The 21,964-nt window shown below is 41.9% G+C and overlaps 1 protein-coding gene across 1 annotated transcript in view; it reads left to right on the forward strand.

Moving 5' to 3' along the window:
* eloal (elongin A, like) overlaps positions 1 to 21,964 on the forward strand; it is a 65,069-nt gene that overhangs the window by 33,686 nt on the left and 9,419 nt on the right. Inside the window, 4 exon segments of the mRNA XM_078213589.1 lie at positions 976 to 1,134; positions 1,863 to 1,960; positions 14,554 to 14,734; positions 16,369 to 16,492. Of these exon segments, the coding sequence (XP_078069715.1) occupies positions 976 to 1,134; positions 1,863 to 1,960; positions 14,554 to 14,734; positions 16,369 to 16,492 (562 nt within the window).

Here is a 21,964-nt window from a genome sequence, read left to right on the forward strand (position 1 = left end):
TGGCTAATTTAACCCCACTTTTTTAAAAAGGGAGGGAGAGAGAAAACAGGAAATTATAGACCGGTTAGCCTGACATCGGTGGTGGGGAAAATGCTGGAGTCAATTATTACGGATAACTCAGCATTTGGAAAGCGGTGACAGGATCAGTCCAAGTCAGCATAGATTCACTAAAGGGAAACCGTGCTTGACAACTTTTCTCAAATTCTTGAGGATGTGATCAGTAGAGTGGACAAGGGTGAACCAGCGAATGTTGTTTATCTGGACTTTCAAAAGGCTTTTGACAAGGTCCCACACAAGAGATTAGTGAGCAAAATTAAAGCTCATGGTATTGGAGGTAATATATTGACATGGAAAAGAGAACTGGTTGGCAGACAGGAAGCAGAGAGTAGGAATAAACAAATCCTTTTCCGAGTGGCAGGCAACGACTAGTGGGGTACCACAGAAAATCCGTGGGCGAGGTCTATTCCTGGCTGAGAGGCAGGGCCTATTCCCTGGATAAGCTAGCTCCGATGATTCTCTTCCACCCCACCGCCCCCCCAAACCCGGATGGCCAGTCCCAATTTGCTGTCCTCCCTCTCTCTGCCTGCGACTTCTATGCAGAGTGGCAGCAGGACCCCCACCTAATAGGCTATGCCCCCTTGTCACTGCCTGATGCCCCATGGGGAAAGGAAAAGGAGCAACTATTTTGACTTAAAAACACAATTACAACAGTAAAAAGGAATTCACTGTGTAATAAAGTAGTTACTGTTTTTTAAAAAAACAGTTAAAGTAAGAAATAGTGAAAGATGCACAAGTCTGGTGAGAGTTGTCTATGGACCTCCTGTTAATGATGTTGCCAGCAGTGTTATGTATAAACATGAATGGCTAATTGATCAGTGGAACAGGCTCCCTTGGGTGAATGGGACCCATAGCTTAATCAGTTAAAGGTAATTTTCTGCATCTGAAACTGACTTTCTTTTCCTCTTTTACTTATAGCATCAACAACACCCAACGTTTCTGATAGTACCGTGGCGTTTACTGGTCAGAGATTACACTGTAAAATGCAAGTGTACTCTGGCTCAAAAACAACAAATATTTTGAAGATGATGTCTCTGTATGAGCAGTGCATTCGAGTCCTCCAGAACAACATTGATTGTAAGGAATTGGGAAAATATAACTTTTTTCATTTCCTTTTGTACACAGATGGCACAGGAGAAATACTAAAGATGCAAATTGTATGTCACTTTTATTAGAAGTCTCTTTTTAAACAACTGGAAACTTTTCCTCTCTGCATAGAATGTGATCAGGAAAACAGATAATCACATATTTCTTGTTTTGGAACAGCGTGGCTCTATAATTAACAGGCAGACTGCACTCATAATTCAGAGACCCAGGGCAAATTCTGAGGAATCCAGATTCAAATCCCAGCACGGCAGTTGGTGAAATTCGAATTCCATAAAAATCTGGAATTAAAAGTCTAATAATGGCCATGAAACCACTGTTGATTGTTGTAAAAACCCATCTGGTTCACTAATGTCCTTTAGGGAAGGAAATCTGCCATCCTTCTCTGGTCTGTGACTCTAGATCCACAGCAATGTGGTTGACTCTCAAGTGCCCTCTGAAATGGATGGCAGTTAGGGATGGGCAATAAATGCTGGCCCAGCCAGTGACAGCCACAGCCCATAAGTGAATAAAAAGGAAACATTCCTAAACAATGAATTGTGTTGATACTGAAGAAGATGAAATGGTTACAATGCTTCCAGATTTTTTTGTGACTGAAGCAGTTACAGGTAAACTTTACAGTCAAGTACTTGCATGTCAAAAAAGTGTTGTTTAATCCCAACTTTTATTCTTTCTCTTTCCTGACACCCTCCCCACCCAAGCTATTCATGAAGTAGGTGGAGTGCCATTTGAAATTATTGAGCCAGTGCTTGAACGATGTACTCCGGAACAGCTCTTTCGAATTGAGGAATGTAACCCGGTAAGAAAGCTCACTATATGAGATCTCTGTTCATAATGAATGGGTAAGCAGCAACTGAGAAGAACTTTTTCATAACTTGTTCTTAAAATATATACTTGCTTTAGGAATAATGTTCCACCTTTGTGTTGGATATAACCTTAATTTTTGTTTCATTTCTGGAGCTTGGAATGTTAGCCTTCAGAACAAATTTTGTCCTGAGTTTAGTTTAGTCTTTTTTTCCCCAAGTTCCTGCAATTGTTGAGTTTTAATCAAAAACATAGTTTCTGGCTTCCACATTTTCACTTGTACCTTCATTTCAAATCAATCTACATTTGCACAACTCAAGTTCAGAAAAATAGTGAAGCAAAATGTTTGTGAAGATTTTTATTTAATGGCTTAAATTTCCAACATCTGTTCTTGAAGTTATGGATCATGACTAGTTCTTTTAAATTTATCTTGTTCCTCCATAATTTTTGCCTTAAGTTAGCTTTGGTCTCCAAGATATTTTGTTCCTGTTTCAACTGACTTTTTGGTCACGTTTACTCCTTTGTTCTTCGTTTCAATTGAAGTCATAGAATCACAGAAACCCTACAGTGCAGAAAGAGGCCATTTGGCCTATCGAATCTGCACCGACCACAATCCCACCCAGGCTCCACCCCCATATCCCTACACATTTAGCTGCTAATCCCTCTAACCAATGCATCTCAGGACACTAAGGAGCAATTTTGCTAAACGTTTTGCACAGAAGTAAACAATTCTGCTCATGATGCATCATCATATTTGTATGACATTTCCTGAAATTCAGCCACCTGTTTTGACTTGAATTTCACCAAAACCAGAGGGCATGGGTTAAGGGTGAAAGGAGAAAAGTTTAAAGGGAATATTAGGGGGGGCTTCTTCACGCAGAGAGTGGTGGGAGTGTGGAATGAGCTGCCGGATAAAGTGGTAAATGCACTTTTAACATTTAAGAAAAACTTGGACGGGTTCATGGATGAGAGGGGTGTGGAGGGATATGGTCCAAGTGCAGGTCAGTGGGACTAGGCATAAAATGGTTCGGCACAGACAAGAAGGGCCAAAAGGCCTGTTTCTGAGCTGTAATTTTCTATGGTTCTATCTTGCTAGCTAAAAGAATATGTTTTCAAGGAACCTCAAGATTGTTTCCCTCCCGTTTTTAAATCTCACTTGTCTAGATTTCTGGATGATGAGTCTGGAAAAGGATGTGTAGATAGTTTGGGTCATGTTGAGATCAAAAAGGAGGAGGTATTGGGGTTCTTGAGAAACATTAAGGTAGATAAGTCCCAAGAGCCTGATGGGATATACCCAAGAATACTGAGAGAGGCAAAGGAGGAAATTGCTGGGGCCTTGAGAGAAATCTTTGTATCCTCACTGGCTACAGGGGAGGTATGATGTGGAGATGCCGGCATTGGACTGGGGTAAGCACAGTAAGAAGTCGCTCAACACCAGGTTAAAGTCCAACGGGTTTATTTGGCAGCACTAGCTTTCGGAGCCTCAAGCTCCTTCTTCAAGTGAGTGAGGACTTGTGTTCAGAAACAGGGCATATAAAGACACATGTGACTTTGTTCTTTGTTCTTTGACACAAACTCAATTTACAAGATAATGGTTGGAACACGACAACGCAGAATCGCTGAGCAGAAACTGATAGCCAAGTTCCGCACACATGAGGACGACCTCAACCAGGATCTTGTGTTCATGTCACACTATCTGTAACCCCCACGACTTGCCTGGGCTTGCAAAATCTCACTAACTGTCCTGTCTGGAGACAATACACATCTCTTTAACCTGTGCTTAATGCTCCATCCACTCACATTGTCTGTACCTTTAAGACTTGATTACCTGTAAAGACTCGCATTCCACCCATTATCTTGTAAATTGAGTTTTTGTCTTTATATGCCCTGTTTGTGAACAGAACTCCCACTTACCTGAAGAAGGAGCTTGAGGCTCCAAAAGTTAGTGCTGCCAAATAAACCTGTTGGACTTTAATCTGGTGTTGTGAGACTTCTTACTGTACAGGGGAGGTCCCAGAGGATTGGAGAATAGCCAATGTTGTTCCTTTGTTTAAGAAGGGTAGCAAGAATAATCCAGGTAATTACAGGCCGGTGAGCCTTACATCAGTGTTAGGGAAATTATTGGAGAAGATTCTTCAAGACATTATTTATTCCCACTTGGAAATAAATGGACGTATTAGTGAGAGGCAACATGGTTTTGTGAAGAGGTCGTCATGTCTCACGAACTTGACTGTGTTTTTCGAGGAAGTGACAAAGATGATTGAGGATAGGGCAGTGGATGTTGTCTACATGGACTTCAGTAAGGCCTTTGACAAGCTCCCTCATGGCAGACTGGTGCAGAAGGTGAAGTCACACGGGATCAGAGGTGAGCTGGCAAGGTGGATACAAAACTGGCTCTGTCAAAGAAGACAGAGGGTAGCAGTGGAAGGATGCGTTTCTGAATGGAGGGCTGTGACAAGTGGTATTCCTCAAGGATCAGTGCTGGGACCTTTGCTGTTTGTAATATATATAAATGATTTGGAGGAAAATGTAACTGGATTGATTAATAAGTTTGCGGACAACACAAAGGTTGGTGGATTTGCGGAAAGCGATGAGGACCATCAGAGGATACAGCAGGATTTAGATCAGTTGGAGACTTGGGCGGAGAGATGGCAGATGGAGTTTAATCCAGACAAATGTGAGGTAATGCATTTTGGAAGGTCTAATACAGATAGGAAATATACAGTAAATGGCAGAACCCTTAAGAGTATTGATAGGCAAAGGGATCTGGGTGTACAGGTACACAGGTCACTGAAAGTGGCAATGCAGGTGGAGAAGATAGTCAAGAAGGCATACGGCATGCTTGCCTTCATTGGCCGGGGCATTGAGTTCAAAAATTGGCAAGTCATGTTGCCGCTTTATAGGACCTTAGTTAGGTCGCACTTGAAATATAGTGTTCAATTCTGGTCGCCACACTACCAGAAAGATGTGGAGGCTTTGGAGAGGGTACAGAAAAGATTTACCAGGATGTTGCCTGGTATGGAGGGCATTAGCTATGAGGAGAGGTTGGAGAAACTTGGTTTGTTCTCACTGGAACGACGGAGGTTGAGGGGCGACCTGATAGAAGTCTACAAGATTGAGAGGCATGGGCAGAGTGGATAGTCAGAAGCTTTCTCTCGGGGTGGAAGAGTCAATTACTAGGGGGCACAGGTTTAAGGTGCGAGGGGCAAGGTTTAAACAAGATGTACGAGGCAGATTTTTTACACAGAGTAGTGGGTGCCTGGAACTCGTTGCCGGGGGAGGTAGTGGAAGGGATACAGTAGTGACTTTTAAGGGGCGTCTTGACAAAAACATGAATAGGATGGGAATAGAGGGATGTGGTCCCCGGAAGGGTAGGGGGTTTTAGTTAAGTCGGGCAGCATGGTCAGTGCAGGCTTGGAGGGCCCAAGGGCCTGTTCCTGTGCTGTAATTTTCTTTTTTCTTTGTTCTGGATGAGGTAACCATTTTTTCTAAAATTAAATCTATGTTTGAATAATGACCACATCTTGGTGAATGGTTCTTCTTCTACTTATTTCAGAAGCTTTTAATAAAACTTGAAGTTTATGTTGATATTTTTTAAATGCTTTCTACCTTTTTGGATTATTTTTAGATTTTATATTTGCATGCACATGCTTGGCCTTTATCTGCTCAACCTATCCTTGATATGCAATGGCATTGTTTTCATTGCGTATTAGATGAAACTTTTACATGTATGTTCTTAATAACTAACTGGAAAAGCTGCAGAATGAGCAACATAGTGCAGAGGCAGTGTTTTGCAAAAGTGTAGTTTTAGTGTTTAAAATAGCAGTGGGGACCATAATTTAACAGAGTTTACTTAAAGAAATACACACATGTCGGTGCATCTGAAGTTGGATGATTGTGTGCTCAAATGCTCATGAGGTACCTCTAGTCACTTGATTTTTTGTAATGTCATTACTTTGACTGTTCTGGTAGCTGCAACTCGATCTCTACTTTGTATTCAGCTCCGTTGTTGGGCAGGATGCTGCAGGAAAGTAAAACTTGTTTTGTTGCCTATCCCACCTTCAGTGACAGTTTGTTTGATTTATTATTGTCACATGTATACAGTGAAAAGTATTGTTTCTTGTGTGTTGTACAGACAAAGCATACCTTACATGGAGAAGGAAAGGAGTGAGTGCAGAATGTAGTGTTAGTCATACCTACTTAATATGAGGTAGGTCCATTCAAAAGTCTGATGGCAGCAGGGAAGCTGTTCTTGAGTCAATTGGTACATGGCCGCAGACTTTTGTATCTTTTTCCCAATGGAAAAAGGTGGAAGAGAGTATGTCCGGGATGCGTGGGGTCCTTTGCTGAAGCAGCAGGGAGTATAGAAGTCAATGGATGAGATACTAGTTTGTGTGATGGACCGGGCTTTGTTCATGACCCTTTGTAGTTTCTTGCAATCTTGATCAAGGCAGGAGCCATACCAAGCTGTGATACAACCAGAAAGGATGCTTCCTATGGTGCATCTGTAGAAGTTGGTAAGAGTTGTAGTGGACATACCAAATTTTCTTAGCATTCTGAGAAATTAGAGGTGTTCGTGGGCTTTCTTAACTATAAACGCCAGCATGGAGGGACCAAGACAGGTTATTAGTGATCTGGACACCTAGAAACTTGAAGCTGTCGACCATTTCCACTTCATCTCCATTGATGTAGACATTGGTCATGTTCTCTCCTACGTTTCCTGAAGTTAATGACTATTTCCTTCGTTTTACTGATGTTGAGGGAGAGATTATTGTCATCACACCAATTCACCAGATTCTCTATCTCTTTCTTGTACTCTGCCTCGTCATTGTTTGAGATCTGGCCCACTACAGTGGTGTCATCAGCAGACTTGAAAATCCAGGGGAATTTGGCCACACAGTCATAGGTGCATAAGGAGTATAGTAAGGGGCTGAGCACAGCCTTGTGAGGCAGCGGTGTTGAGGATAATCATGGAGGGGATACTGTTGCCTTTCTTTACTGTGGGTTAGGAAGTCTAGGATCCAGTCACAGAGAGGAGCCGAGCCCTTGGCCAGGGAGTTTGGCGATGAGTTTCATGAGAATAATGGTGTTGAAGGTTGAGCTGTCGTCAATAAATAGGAATCTGACATGGGTGTATTTGCTATCCAAATATTGACCAAGCTGATGATTAAGTGGTTACAAAATCTACGTTCAATGATGAGTTGCATTTCAAAAGATATTGGCATCTGCATTTTTACAATATTTACCAAAGGGCTTCTTACCTGCTAGATATGGTTTGCTTTATATTAGCTCTAATCTAGCATAGAATTCTAAGTCAACTGCTGGGAAACACATTTCCAGCCCAATTGGTTTTTTCTAGCATTCACACAAGTTTCTTCATTTAAACTTATTATAATTTAGTATATTCCTTCCTTCGTCATGCTTGGCTCAAGTCCCCTTGAATGCAACAATGCTTTTCACATCAACTACTTGCTGTGGTAGTGCATTCTATGTTCTTGCCACTCTTGGGTAAAATGGTTTCTTCTGAATTCTTTGAATTATTCGTGACTAACTTCTACTTATGACCAGTGGAAATGTTTCTTTTCCTGCGTTTACTATGTTGTACCCATTCATAATTTTAAAGATCTCTATTGGATCACGCATTGGCCTTCTCTCTTCTGCAAATTGCATGCTTGTTCTACAAGTTTTTTGATGTATTGTATGTTGTCACATTCTGTAACCTACATCCACCATACTGTTGATCACAAGTTCTGAAAATATACATTCAATTCCCAAACCCGTTTTGAGCCCAAGATGATCTTCTGATCACATACATTCCATCCAATCATTTTGTGTCTTGTGAACACCAGAGGTTGTAGTGTTGATCCCTGTGAAACACCGCTTCCCACCTTTTTGCCAGTGTGTGGTATTGCCTACAACCCCTTTTCAAAGACTTGTTGCAAGTCCAAACATTACTGGAAAGTAAGATATGCTGTCAAAGATTTACATCTTGCACTCATCAGGACAGATTCACAAAAATACCAATAGCTTGGTATTGGTATACAGAAATTTATACTGCATGAGAAGAACATATGAAATAGGAGCAGAAGTAGACCATTTGGCCCCTTGATCCTGCTGTGCCAATCAGTACAATCATGGCTGATCTGTTTGTGTTTTGAGTTGCATATTCCCGATAGCCTTTGCTTTAAAGTTTATTTATTAGTCATAAGTAGGCTTACATTCATACTGCAATGAAGTTACTGTGAAAATCTAACTGCCTTTAACTGCTTCAATTGATCTGGCCCTGGTGTAGAACATAAGAACATAAGAAATAGGAGCAGGAGTAGGCCATCTGGCCCCTTGAGCCTGCTCTGCCATTCAATAAGATCATAGCTGATCTTTTTGTGGATTCAGCTCCATTTACCCGCCTGCTCACCATAATCCTTAATTCCTTTCTGTTCAAAAATGTATCTATCCTTGCCTTAAAACATTCACTGAGATAGCCTCAACTGCTTCACTGGGTAGGGAATTCCACAGATTCACAACCCTTTGTGTGAAGACATTTCTCCTTAACTCGGCCCAAAATCTGCTTCCCCTTATTTTGAGGCCATGCCCCCCAGTTCTAGTTTCACCTGCCAGTGGAAACAACTTCCCTCCTTCTATCTTATCTATTCCCTTCATAATCTTACATGTTTCTATAAGATCTCCCCTCATTCTTCTGAATTCCAATGAGTACAGCCCCCGTCTACTCAGTCTCTCCTCATAAGCCAACCCTCTCAACTCCAGAATCAACCGAGTGAATCTCCTCTGCACCCCCTCCAGTGCCAGTATATCCTTTCTCAAGTAAGGAGACCAAAACTGTACACAGTACTCCAGGTGTGGCCTCACCAGCATCTTATACAGCTGCAACATAATCTCGTTATTTTTAAACTCCATTCCTCTAGCAATAAAGGACAAAATTCCATTTGCCTTCTTAATTACCTGCTGCACCTGCAAACCAACTTCTTGAGATTCCTGCACAAGGACACCCAGGTCCTTCTGCACAACAGCATGCTGCAATTTTTTTAACCATTTAAATAATAGTCCATTTTGCTGTTGTTCCTACCAAAAGTGGATGACCTCACCTTGTACTCCATCTGCCAGATCCTCGCTCACTCACTTAGACTATCTATATCCCTTTGCAGACTTTCTGCGTCTTCTGCACGCTTTGCTCTGCCACCCATCTTAGTCATGATGTGGAGATGCCGGCGTTGGACTGGGGTAAACACAGTAAGAAGTTTAACAACACCAGGTTAAAGTCCAACAGGTTTATTTGGTAGCAAAAGCCACACAAGCTTTCGAGGCTCTGAGCCCCTTCTTCAGGTGAGTGAAGAAGGGGCTCACCTGAAGAAGGGGCTCAGAGCCTCGAAAGCTTGTGTGGCTTTTGCTACCAAATAAACCTGTTGGACTTTAACCTGGTGTTGTTAAACTTCTTACTGTGTTTACCCATCTTAGTGTCATCTGTGAATTTTGACACACTATACTTGGTCTCCAAATCATCTATGTAAATTGTAAACAATTGCGGTCCCAACACTGATCCCTGAGGCACACCACTAGTCACTGATCGCCAACCAGAAAAACACCCATTTACCCCCACTCTTTGCTTTCTGTTAGTTAACCAATCCTCTATCCATGCTAATACATTACCCATAACACTGTGCACCTTTATCTTATGTAGCAGTCTTTGGTACGGCACCTTGTCAAATCCTTCTGGAAATCCAGATACACCACATCCACAGGTTCCCCATTGTCCACTGCACATGTGATATTCTCAAAGAATTCCACCAAATTAGTCAAACATGACCAGCCCTTCATGAACCCATGCTGCGTCTTACCAATGGGACAATTTATATCCAGATGTCTCGCTATTTCTTCCTTGATGATAGATTCAAGCATTTTCCCCACTACAGAAGTTAAGCTAACCGGCCTATAGTTACCTGCCTTTTGTCTACCTCCTTTTTTAAACAGTGGTGTCACATTTGCTGTTTTCCAATCTGCGGGAAGCACCCCAGAGTCCAGCGAATTTTGGTAAATTACCACGAGTGCATTTGCTATTTCTCCCGCCATCTCTTTTAGTACCCTGGAATGCATTCCATCAGGAGCAGGAGACTTGTCTACCTTTAGCCCCATTAACTTGCCCAACACTACCTCTTTCATGATAGTTTCTAGGTTCTCACCTGCCATAGCCTTCCTGTCATCAATTTTTGGCATGTTATTTGTGTCTTCCACTGTGAAGACCTACACAAAATACCTGTTCAATGCCTCAGCCATTTTCTCATTTCCAGTTATTGCTTCTCATCCTCTAAAGGACCAATGTTTACTTTAGCCACTTTTTTCATTTTATATATTTGTAGAAACTTGTGCTATCTGTATTTTGCTATTTGGCTCTCGAGATGTTGCCCTGAGATGGAGTCATAGACGTTTACAGCATGGAAACAGGCCCTTCTGCCCAACATGTCCAATCCGCCTAGTTTCTACCACTAAGGTAGTCCCAATTGCCTGCATTTGGCCCATATCCCTCTATACTCATCTCATCCATGTAACTGTCTGAATGCTTTTTAAAAGACAAAATTGTAGCCACCTCTATGACTGCCTCTGGCTGCTTATTCCAGACACTCACCACCCTCTGTGTGAAAAAACTGCCCCTCTGGACCCTTTTGTATCTCTCCCCCCTCACCTTAAACCTATGCCCTCTAATTTTAGACTCCCCTACCTTTTGGGAAAAGATGTTGACTAAAATAATGAGGGGCATAGAAAAGATAGAAATAGACCTCTAGGAGGAAGCTCACCACTGAGCCTCCTACGCTCCAGGCAAAAAAGTCCCAGCCTCTCCTAACTCAAACATCAAGTCCTGGTAGCATCCTAATAAATCTTGTCTGCAGTCTTTCTAGTTTAATAATATCCTTTCTGTAATAGGGTGACCAGAACTGTACACAGTATTTCAAGTCTGGCCTTACTAATGTCTTGTACAACTTCAACAAGACATCCCAACTCTTGTATTCATTGTTCTGACCAATGAAACCAAGCATACCAAATGAATTTGCTGTTGCTCTGGCCTATATACTTGCGATGACCTCACAATTTTCTTACACCACAATTGGTCTGAGATTAGTGGGAGGGATTAGTGGGTAAATATGTAGGGATATGGGGATAGGGCCTGGGTGGGATTGTGGTCGGTGCAGACTCGATTGGCCGAATGGCCTCTTTCTGTACTGTAGGGTTTCTATGATTTCTATGATTGTCAACAACGGCAAATTCAAATCTGATAGGCTCTTAATAGCTGATTGTCTTTTTTAAACTGATAGGCTACCAAAAATGCAAAAGCTTGCTACCAAGGCAACCCTGATGCTTGGTTCTTGAAACAAATGTTGCAACTTAGAGTCTCTGTGCACTCTGCATCCAAGCACGGAACTCAAAGCTAGTTTTTAAAGGGACCATGCACTATTTTCTTTCCCTCTAGCATTTTTACAATTCTTTACAAACATTCTTTAAAAACTCAACTTCACAACATTACCCAGGCCATTCTTTCTGTTACTACTTCAATGCAAAAACCCAGTCTGCAGGTGCAACAGGTGATCAAGAAGGCAAATGGAATGTTGGCCTATATCGCAAGGGGGATAGAATATAAAAGCAGAGATGTCTTGCTGCATCTGTACAGGGCATTGGTGAGGCCGCAGCTGGAATATTGTGTGCAGTATTGGTCCCCTTATTTGCGGAAGGATATATTGGCCTTGGAGGGAGTGCAGAGAAGGTTCACCAGGTTGATACCAGAGATGAGGGGTGTTGATTATGAGGAGAGACTGAGCAGATTGGGTTTGTATTCGTTGGAATTCAGAAGGCTGAGGGGGGATCTTATAGAGACCTATAAGATAATGAAGGGGCTGGATAGGGTAGAGGTGGAGAGATTCTTTCCACTTAGAAAGGAAGCTAGAACTAGAGGGCACAGCCTCAAACTAAAGGGGGGTCAGTTTAGGACAGAGTTGAGGAGGAACTTCTTCTCTCAAAGGGTGGTGAATCTCTGGCATTCTCTGCCCACTGAAGTGGTGGAGGCTACCTCGTTGAATATGTTTAAATCACGGATAGATGGATTCCTGATTGGTAAGGGAATTGGGGATTATGGGGATGAGGCGGGTAAGTGGAACTGATGCACTTCAGATCAGCCATGATCTTATTGAATGGCGGGGCAACCTCAAGGGGCTAGATGGCCTACTCCTGCTCCTATTTCTTATGTTCTTATAACAAACAGCCTGCCTTTATCCCTTCTAATGTAATAAAATGTCCTGACATTTAACACCAAATCAAGAGATATTAGGTAACCAACAATGGCTTAAATAAGCATTAAGGAGCATTTTACCGCCTCTGCCTCTCTGTCCTCCTTCAAGGGAGGGAATTTCAGAACTTATGGACCAGACAACTGAAGATATCGATGTTATTATGTCTGTATTTGCGAGAGTTGAGAATTGGAGGAAGACAGAGTTCTTGGAGGGTTTAGCACTGGAGGGTTCTCCTAAAATTAGGAGCAATTTGTAAATAGGATTGAGAATTTTAAAATTCGGGTGTTGCTAAACTGAGAGCTAACTGACTTGTGTTAGTGAGCATGGTGGATGGGTGAATGGAATTTGGTGCAAGTCAGGGTATAAGCAGTGTTTTTCAAGACTTTTCAAGAACTCGAGTTCATGGAGGGTAGAAAATGGGAGGCCGGCCAGGCATAGTCAAGACCAGAGATATCAAAACCAAGGATGCAGGTTCCAATAGCAGTTGGGTGAGATAAGATCAGAAATGAGCGATGTTATTAAATTGGAGGTGAGCAATTTTTATAATGGAGCAGATATGTGGTTGGAAGCCTATCCCCGGTGGCACAGTGGTTAGTACTGCTGCCTCATTGCCAGGGGCCCGAGTTCAATTCCGGCCTTGGGTCACTGTCTGTGTGGAGTTTGCACATTCTCCTTGTCTGCATGGGTTTCCTCCGGGTGCACAGGTTTCTTCCCACATTCCAAAGATGTGCGGGTTAGGTTAACTGGCCATGCTAAATTGCCCCTTAGTGTCAGGGGAACCAGCAGGATAAATAAGTGAGGGGTGGGATTGTGATCAGTGGAGACTCTGGGCCAAATAGCCACCCCCAGCACTATAGGGATTCTATCTCAAGGTCAAGGAGGACTCCGAGATTTCAAATGGTCTGATTCAGCCTTTAAAGGTTGCCAGGGAGAAGGAAAAAGACAGTGACGAGGGAACTGAGTTTGTGGAAGACCATAGCTTTGGTCTTCCCAATGTTAAGTTGATGGAAATGTTTGGTAATCTTGTACTTGGATATTGGCAATCAGCATAATAAATCCGAAACCATGGAAGGATTGAAGAATTCAATAAGATTGGTCAAGCATGATCTTTTTGGAAATCCATAGCAACTTTTTAATGTGTTTTGAGTTCCTGGATATTTTGAATACATTTGAGTAAAGCTTCAATTACCTTTTCCTACCACCAATGATGAGCTAATTCATAGTTTTCTGGTTTCGTTCTTTAAAGAGACTTAACACATCTTCATTTCAATTACCTTTCTGTTTTTGTACTTTCAACTTGCAAGGACAAAATGTTCAAGTGATAACATGGTATTTAATGCATTATTAAACATGGTGAATTACCAAGATTTTTTTTAAGTTAAACAGTATGTAACTGATTAACTAGGTACAAGGGATGGTTCTTGTTTTATTTTTGTTTTGAAACCTGAACAAACCTCTTGTGAAATATTTTTAACCAGTAATTGAGTTAATTGCCCAAGAAAACATTCTCCAAAGGTGATGGGGCAGAAAAGATAACTATTTGATTGTATTGAATTAAAGTATATTTCATTTTATGATGTTTTCAAATGAGTGAAGAGTATGTACACAGGGACAAAGGAGCGAGAATAGATTACACAGTAAACAACAGTGGTGACAGCTTAAATTGGACCCAAAATAGATGAAAATCACATGTGACTTAAAAATTTTATGTTAAGAGTATTATTGAATATCAGTAATAAAACTTGGCCACACAGCTGAAACTGGGAAGAGAAACTGAACAATTCAAACCCATGATCTGGTAAATCTGACATCACAATGTTATAGGTGGTATGGTAGTTAGCACTGCTAGCTCACAGCACCAGGGACCCAAGTTCAATTCCAGCCTCGAGTGACTGTGTAGAGTTTGCATGGTCTCTCCATGTCTGTGTGGGTTTCCTTTGGGTGCTCTGGTTTCCACATTCCAAAGATGTGTGGGTTAGGTTGATTGGCCATGCAAAATTGCCCCTTAGTGTCAGGAGGACCAGCAGGGAAAATACGTGGGGTTATGTAGATAGGCCTGGGTGGGATTGTTGTCGGTGCAGGCTCGATAGGCTGAATGGCCTCCTTCTGCACTGTAGGAATTCTATTCAATGATTCTGCATATTTTGGGAAACCCATTCTTTCAATCCTGTATTTAGTATTTTAGTTTGAAGGATGAGTCTATATGATGAATATACTTGAAGTGCGAAACTGGAGTGTCGATATCTTGTCCCATCTTTTTAATAAGATCTTGGGCACTTTTGCTTACCTTAAATAGGGTTTTATTGAACAGACTGATCATTTCTGGATGAAACATTGTAAAAAGGATTTCAAAAGTGAGGAGCCTCAGGAGTATGAATCGTGGCGAGAGTTGTATCTGAGACTTTACGACGAAAGAGAACAGAAACTGAAAATGCTGACGCAAAGCATTAGTTCTGCACATGCTAATAAGCCCAAAGGTCAGTGAAATTTTGCATTGGCAAGCTATTATGGTGTAGCACAAGGTTCAAATTTAAGTTGTTAATATACTATTAGATCTGAAGTTGGAGGTCAAGGTACAGAGCGACACTCTGAAATTGGGTTCTACATCTACAAAATAATTATGTTAACTGGAACTGAAATTGCGTTAAATTTAGTATGGTGACAAAAATGAGTTTCAGTGTGACTGCTTGAAGAATTTCAAACATGACATTGTAATAAATCTTTTGTTGAAGGTGTAAGGAAAATTGGGAGAGGTTGAGGGAGGCTGTGCAACAATCATTGACTTCTCCTTTTTACAGCTCATGCCAAATTTCAGGAGCTCTGAGGAGCTGCCCACAGCATTAGTCTTAACCATAAAAACAGGACATAAAAGAATTTCCTTCTGCATAGGCAATTTTGGGATTTTTATTTTTACAGCCTTTTGAGTTTTTGTTCCCAATCAAAATTGAAACATCACCTTGTAACAAATCCAATTTGAGAAGTGATGTGTTATTAAAACCACTTCATTCCAGTAGCCAGGACAAAGTCATTCAATAAGGTGCCACGCAAAAGATTAATACCGAACATAAGGGACCCTCTGGAATTGGGGTAAATATGGTTAGAGAATTGGTTAATGCACAGGAAATAGAACATGCATATTTGTGGAGCATTTTCAAGTTGGCTGTTTGTGACCAATGGAGTGCTGCATAGATCTTTGCTGGGCCTCAGCTATTTACAATCTATTCATGACTTGGAGACTGAGGAGTAATTATGTATCCAGGTTTGCTGACGCACTTGTCTATTTTTGTAAGCTATGAGGTAAACACAAAGTGGTTGCAGAAAAAGGCTGCTTATGTGAATGGGCAATATGTAGTAAGATGGCCTCTTGAGTTTAGAAGATTGAGATGTGATCTCATTGAAACATACAAGATTCTGATGGGGTGTGAGGGAGTAGATATTGAGACGTTGTTTGGTAGACATTGAGACCTTATTTTTCTCCTGACTAACCTGGGGAGGGGCGGGGAGGTTGTTTCAGGCTAAGGAGTCAGACATTTTGGGCTGAGATGAGGAGAATCTTTGAAATTCTTAAAGGCTTCTCAGGAGGATGGATTTCTAGTGTCTCGGGGAATCTAGTGATATGAGGAGCGATTGGGGAAAGTGGAGTTCAGACAACAGATCAGCGACAATCATATTGATTGACAGAGCAGGCTTCAGGTGAGGGGCATATGGTCTGCTTATACTTGCTATATTTGTATGATTTCTGAACCAGCGGCTTTACACTCTTCAGTATCATAACTGTAACTTGGGACTTTTATTTTATTGATGCTGTGTATTTTGTTAAGGCTCCTACTGGGCATCTATTTGACCCATATGACCAACGTTACCTGAGGCTAAATAAATGTAAATTGGGTTTGAAAATTTGTATTTGACTGGATAGCAATTTTTGACTTGTGCATGCAAATGGAGTAGAGAAGGTAACATGTAATTTCCATAGTCACGTAAAACCTGCCACTATGATGTCATTAGCCTTGCAGCAGAGAATGATATCAATTTTCTTGACTCAACAAACATTTAGTGTGTTGTTAGAACGTGCCAAAAAATGTAATGATTTGATCTATGATTCCATCTTCAGGTCGTCAAGTAAAATTAGCTTATGTAAATACTTCGGCAAAACCACCAAGAAACATTCTGCGCCAACAAGGAAAACATGGCACTGCTGGCTCTGCCCTTCAAAGTTCTCCCTTTGCCAAGCACAAGTAAGCATTTTTGTTCCTGCAGCATGTGCGCTAACGACTGGAAAAGAAGGTCTTCGTTTTTTTAATGTTGGAACAGTTTTATGAATAGATGGCCTCCTGTTTCTACACCAGGCAAGAGTAGAGTGCAGGTTACCACCATTTCTACTTGTTTTTTAATGCGAACAACTCGCCACCTGACTCCCCAAAGCCTGCCCACCATCTGTAAGGCGCAGGTCAGGAGTGTGATGGATTACTCTTCATTTGCCTAGATGAGTGAAGATCCAACAACACTTGAAGCTCGACACCATCGAGGATACAGCAGCCCACTTCATTGGCACCCTTTCCACCTTCTTTAAACATTCACACCTTCCACTACCAGCAAAAAGTGACGACAGTGTGTAGCATTTGCAAAATGCTTTGCAGGAACTCACCAGGGGCCTTTAAGCAGCACCTTCCAAGTCCAAGACCATTACGGTTGAGAAGAACATGGGCAGCAAATACCCGGGGACAGCATCACCTGGAAGTTCCCCTCCAAGTCACACACTTTCCTGACTAGGAAATTTATCCGCATACCTTTGCTGTCGCTGGGTCAAAATCCTGGAATTCCCTCCCTAACAGTGCTATGGGTGTACCCACACCAGATGAACTGCAGCAATTCAAGAAGGCAGCTGGCACTACCTTTTCACCACCTGGCAATTAGGGAAGGGCAATAAATGTTAGCCTAGTCAGTGATGCCCACATCCCATGAATGAATTTTTAAAAAAAACTTTATTAATCACTGGTCAGGAACCAGTTAGAATATTGTGGCTAATTCTAGGCACCATACTTTAAGAAGGACACCCCTAAACCTGTGAGAGAGTATGGTAAAGGTTCATTTAGAATTTTGTCAGGATAAGGGATTCAGTTATGAGATCCGTGAAGCTGAAATTATTCTCCTTGGAGCAGAGAAGCATAAGGGAAGATTTAATAAAGGCATTCAGTGTCATGAAAAATTTGGATCAAGTAAATAAAGGGAAGTAATTTTTAATGGACGAAGGGATCAACAACCAAAAGGCACAGGTTTAAACTAATTGTCAAAGCACAAGATGGGGGGAGAAAAGTTAGTGGGCTGTGATGTGAAATGTCTGGAATGCACTGCCTGAATGGATGGTGGTGGTATATTCAATAGTAACTTTTCAAAAAGGAATTGGGTAGAATACTGTTGAGGAAAGTACCTGCAGGGCTATCAGAAAAGAGTGGGGGGAGGGGGGTGCAGTTGCGCTAATTGGATAGCTCTTTGAAAGAGCCAGAATAGATGCGATGGGCCAAATTCCTCTTTCCATGTGGAGATCATTGTATGATTTTTGCATTCCCCTCAGAATTTTACATTCTTGTTTGAGTGAAAATGTGTCACCTACTTTGCTCTGTACTACAACATTGCCTAAAAACACAAAATATAAGACGTGGTGCTAGGATGGGCTAAAATATGAATCTGTACTTTGCGATGCTCAATGAGAACATGGCCACATCAGTCATTTGGCAGTTTGATTCTTTGTAATTTTAGTAGCTGGTTAATCTTGTTTAGGTAACACTCATAGAATCACACAGCATAGAAGAGGCCCTTCGGCCCATCGAGTCCGCACCAACAGGAAAAACCTGAACTCTCACCTAATCCTATCTGCCAGCACTTGGCCCATAGCCCTGAGATTTCGGTATGTTAACAAGTACAGTTGGTGATTACAGTCAATACATGTGTCATGATGTTTTGTTTGATGCCAACTTTTTGTGAATGTTTGTTCTCTTTATGGTAATCAGTTAATGGATACTGGTTTTGTCGGTAGGGGGGGCGGGGGGGGGAAAGATTTTTTGGCAGAATTTATTTGAACTATGTTAGCTTTTGCTTAAAGCCGCTTTATAAGTTTCTAATGCCATACACAATGAAAATAAAGTGTTCTGAGGATTGATGTGGTGGAGGTTGTTTTGCCTGTTTAGAAGATGATGTAACTTGACATGGCTGAGTGTTATGCAATATGTGAAGTACTTTCATACGTTGATACTGAGAAGAATGCATTGATTATAAATTGTGCTGTGGACAATTTTATTTCTCTTTTATGAATAGATGAGGTATTAAATTTTGTAATGGCATTTGTGATATCTTAAATCGCAGCTAATTATAGTGAACTATGTTTTAACTTGTCGATTAGAGTATAATCGCTTTTCAATTCCTCTTCCAATTTTTTAAGAGAAACATAGAAACTGGAGCAGGATTAGGCAGTTCAGCCATTTTGAGCCTGCTCTGCCATTTAAATCTGACCATGACTGATCCTCTGTCCGCATGCCATACTCCAGTGCTCTGTCCACACTCCTTGACACCGAGTCTAGAAATCTATTTCCTCCTCGTATACATTCACTGACTTTGCCTCCACAGCTTTCAATGGGAGGGAATTCCACAGGTTCACCACCCTCTTCAGTGAAGAAATTTCTCCTCATCTCAGTCCCTGCATTCTGAAACTGTGGCTCCTTGTTCTGGACCCGTCCAGCCAGAGGAAACAACACCCTTGCACTCAGTCTGTCCAGCCCGGTCAGAATTTTATATGTTTCAATGAGCTCTCCTCTCCTTCTACTAAATTCCAGTCAATAGAGATCTCGTTGACCCAATCTCACACTGACCCAATCAATGTGTAATCGTGACTTAGTTAAGGAGACCAAAACTGCCCACAATACTCCAGGTGTAGTCTCACTAAGGCCCTGCACAGCTATCCTTGCTCCTGTAATCAAGCCCTCTTGCAACGAAGGCTTGTGCATGCAAATGGAGTAGAGAAGATAACATGTAATTTCCATAGTCAGGTAAAACATAGAACATAGAACAGTACAGCACAGAACAGGCCCTTCGGCCCACAATGTTGTGCCGAGCTTTATCAGAAACCAAGATCAAGCTATCCCACTCCCTATCCTGGTGTGCTCCATGTGCCTATCCAATAACCGCTTAAATGTTCCTAAAGTGTCTGACTCCACTATCACTGCAGGCAGTCCATTCCACACCCCAACCACTCTCTGCGTAAAGAACCTACCTCTGATATCCTTCCTATATCTCCCACCACGAACCCTATAGTTATGCCCCCTTGTAATAGCTCCATCCACCCGAGGAAATAGTCTTTGAACGTTCACTCTATCTATCCCCTTCATCATTTTATAAACCTCTATTAAGTCTCCCCTCAGCCTCCTCCGCTCCAGAGAGAACAGCCCTAGCTCCCTCAACCTTTCCTCATACGACCTCCCCTCCAAACCAGGCAGCATCCTGGTAAATCTCCTCTGCACTCTTTCCAGTGCTTCCACATCCTTCTTATAGTGAGGTGACCAGAACTGCACACAATATTCTAAATGTGGTCTCACCAAGGTCCTGTACAGTTGCAGCATAACCCCACGGCTCTTAAACTCCAACCCCCTGTTAATAAAAGCTAACACACCATAGGCCTTCTTCACAGCTCTATCCACTTGAGTGGCAACCTTTAGAGATTTGTGGATATGGACCCCAAGATCTCTCTGTTCCTCCACAGTCTTCAGAACCCTACCTTTGACCCTGTAATCCACATTTAAATTAGTCCTACCAAAATGAATCACCTCACATTTATCAGGGTTAAACTCCATTTGCCATTTTTCAGCCCAGCTTCGCATCCTATCTATGTCTCTTTGCAGCCTACAACAGCCCTCCAACTAATCCACTACTCCACCAATCTTGGTGTCATCAGCAAATTTACTGATCCACCCTTCAGCCCCTGCCACTGTGATGTCATCCGAATACTTGCTGTACCTGCATGTTTGCTTTTAGTGGCTGATGTAATTGGACACCCTTTGTACATCAATATTTCCCAATCTATCACAATTTTTAAATAATATTCTTCCATTCTATTTCACTATCTGAAGTGGATAACTTCACACTTATTCAGATTCTACTGCATATAGAACATAGAACATTACCGCACAATACAGGCCCTTCGGCCCTCGATGTTGTGCCGACCAGTGAAACCAATCTAAAGCCCATCTAACATACACTATTGCAATATGCCATGTATTTGCCCCTGGTGGTGGACAATTAAACAATTCAGTGGAAGAGGAGGCTCCACAAATATTCCCATTCTCAATGGTGGAGGAGCCCACACATCAGTGCAAAAGATAAGGGAACTAAAAGAGATGGCGGGAGAAATAGCAAATGCACTCGTGGTAATTTACCAAAATTCGCTGGACTCTGGGGTGCTTCCCGCAGATTGGAAAACAGCAAATGTGACGCCACTGTTTAAAAAAGGAGGTAGACAAAAGGCAGGTAACTATAGGCTGGTTAGCTTAACTTCTGTAGTGGGGAAAATGCTTGAATCTATCATCAAGGAAGAAATAGCGAGACATCTGGATATAAATTGTCCCATTGGTAAGACGCAGCATGGGTTCATGAAGCGCAGGTCATGTTTGACTAATTTGGTGGAATTCTTTGAGAACATTACATGTGTAGTGGACAATGGGGAACCTGTGGATGTGGTATATCTGGATTTCCAGAAGGCATTTGACAAGGTGCTGCACCAAAGATAAAGGTGCACAGTGTTACGGGTAATGTATTAGCATGGATAGGGGATTGGTTAACTAACAGAAAGAAAAGAGTGGCGGTAAATGGGTGTTTTTCTGGTTGGCGATCAGTGACTAGTGGTGTGCCTCAGGGATCAGTGTTGGGACTGCAATTGTTTACAATTTTACATAGATGATTTGGAGTTGGGAACCAAGTGTAGTGTGTCAAAATTCACAGATGACACTAAGATGGGTGGAAGAGCAAAGTGTTGCAGAGGATGCCGAAAGTCTGCAAAGGGATATAGATAATCTAAGTGAGTGGGCGAGAGTCTGGCAGATGGAGTACAATGTTGGTAAATGTGAGGTCATCCATTTTGGTAGGAATAACACCAAAATGAACTATTATTGAAATGGTAAAGAATTGCAGCATGCTGCTGTGCGGAGGGACCTGGGTGTCCTTGTGCAGGAATCTCAAGGAGTTGGTTTGCAGGTGCAGCAGGTAATTAAGAAGGCAAATGGAATTTTGTCCTTCATTGCGAGAGGGATGGAGTTTAAAAACAGCGAGGTTATGTTGCAGCTATATAAGGTGTTGGTGAGGCCACACCTGGAGTACTGTGTACAGTTTTGGTCTCCTTACTTGAGAAAGGATATACTGGCACTGGAGGGTGTGCAGAGGAGATTCACTCGGTTGATTCCGGGGTTGAGAGGATTGGCTTATGAGGAGAGACTGAGCAGACTGGGGCTATACTCTTTGGAATTCAGAAGAATGAGGGGAGATCTTATAGAAACATATAAGATTATGAAGGGAATAGATAAGATAGAAGCAGGGAAGTTGTTTCCACTGGCGGGTGAAACTAGAACTAAGGGGCATAGCCTCAAAATAAGGGGAAGCAGATTTAGGACTGAGTTGAGGAGGAACATCTTCACACAAAGGGTTGTGAATCTGTGGAATTCCCTGCC

Source organism: Mustelus asterias, chromosome 5, assembly GCF_964213995.1.
Source record: "Mustelus asterias chromosome 5, sMusAst1.hap1.1, whole genome shotgun sequence".
In the NCBI taxonomy this organism is placed as follows: Eukaryota; Metazoa; Chordata; class Chondrichthyes; order Carcharhiniformes; family Triakidae; genus Mustelus; species Mustelus asterias.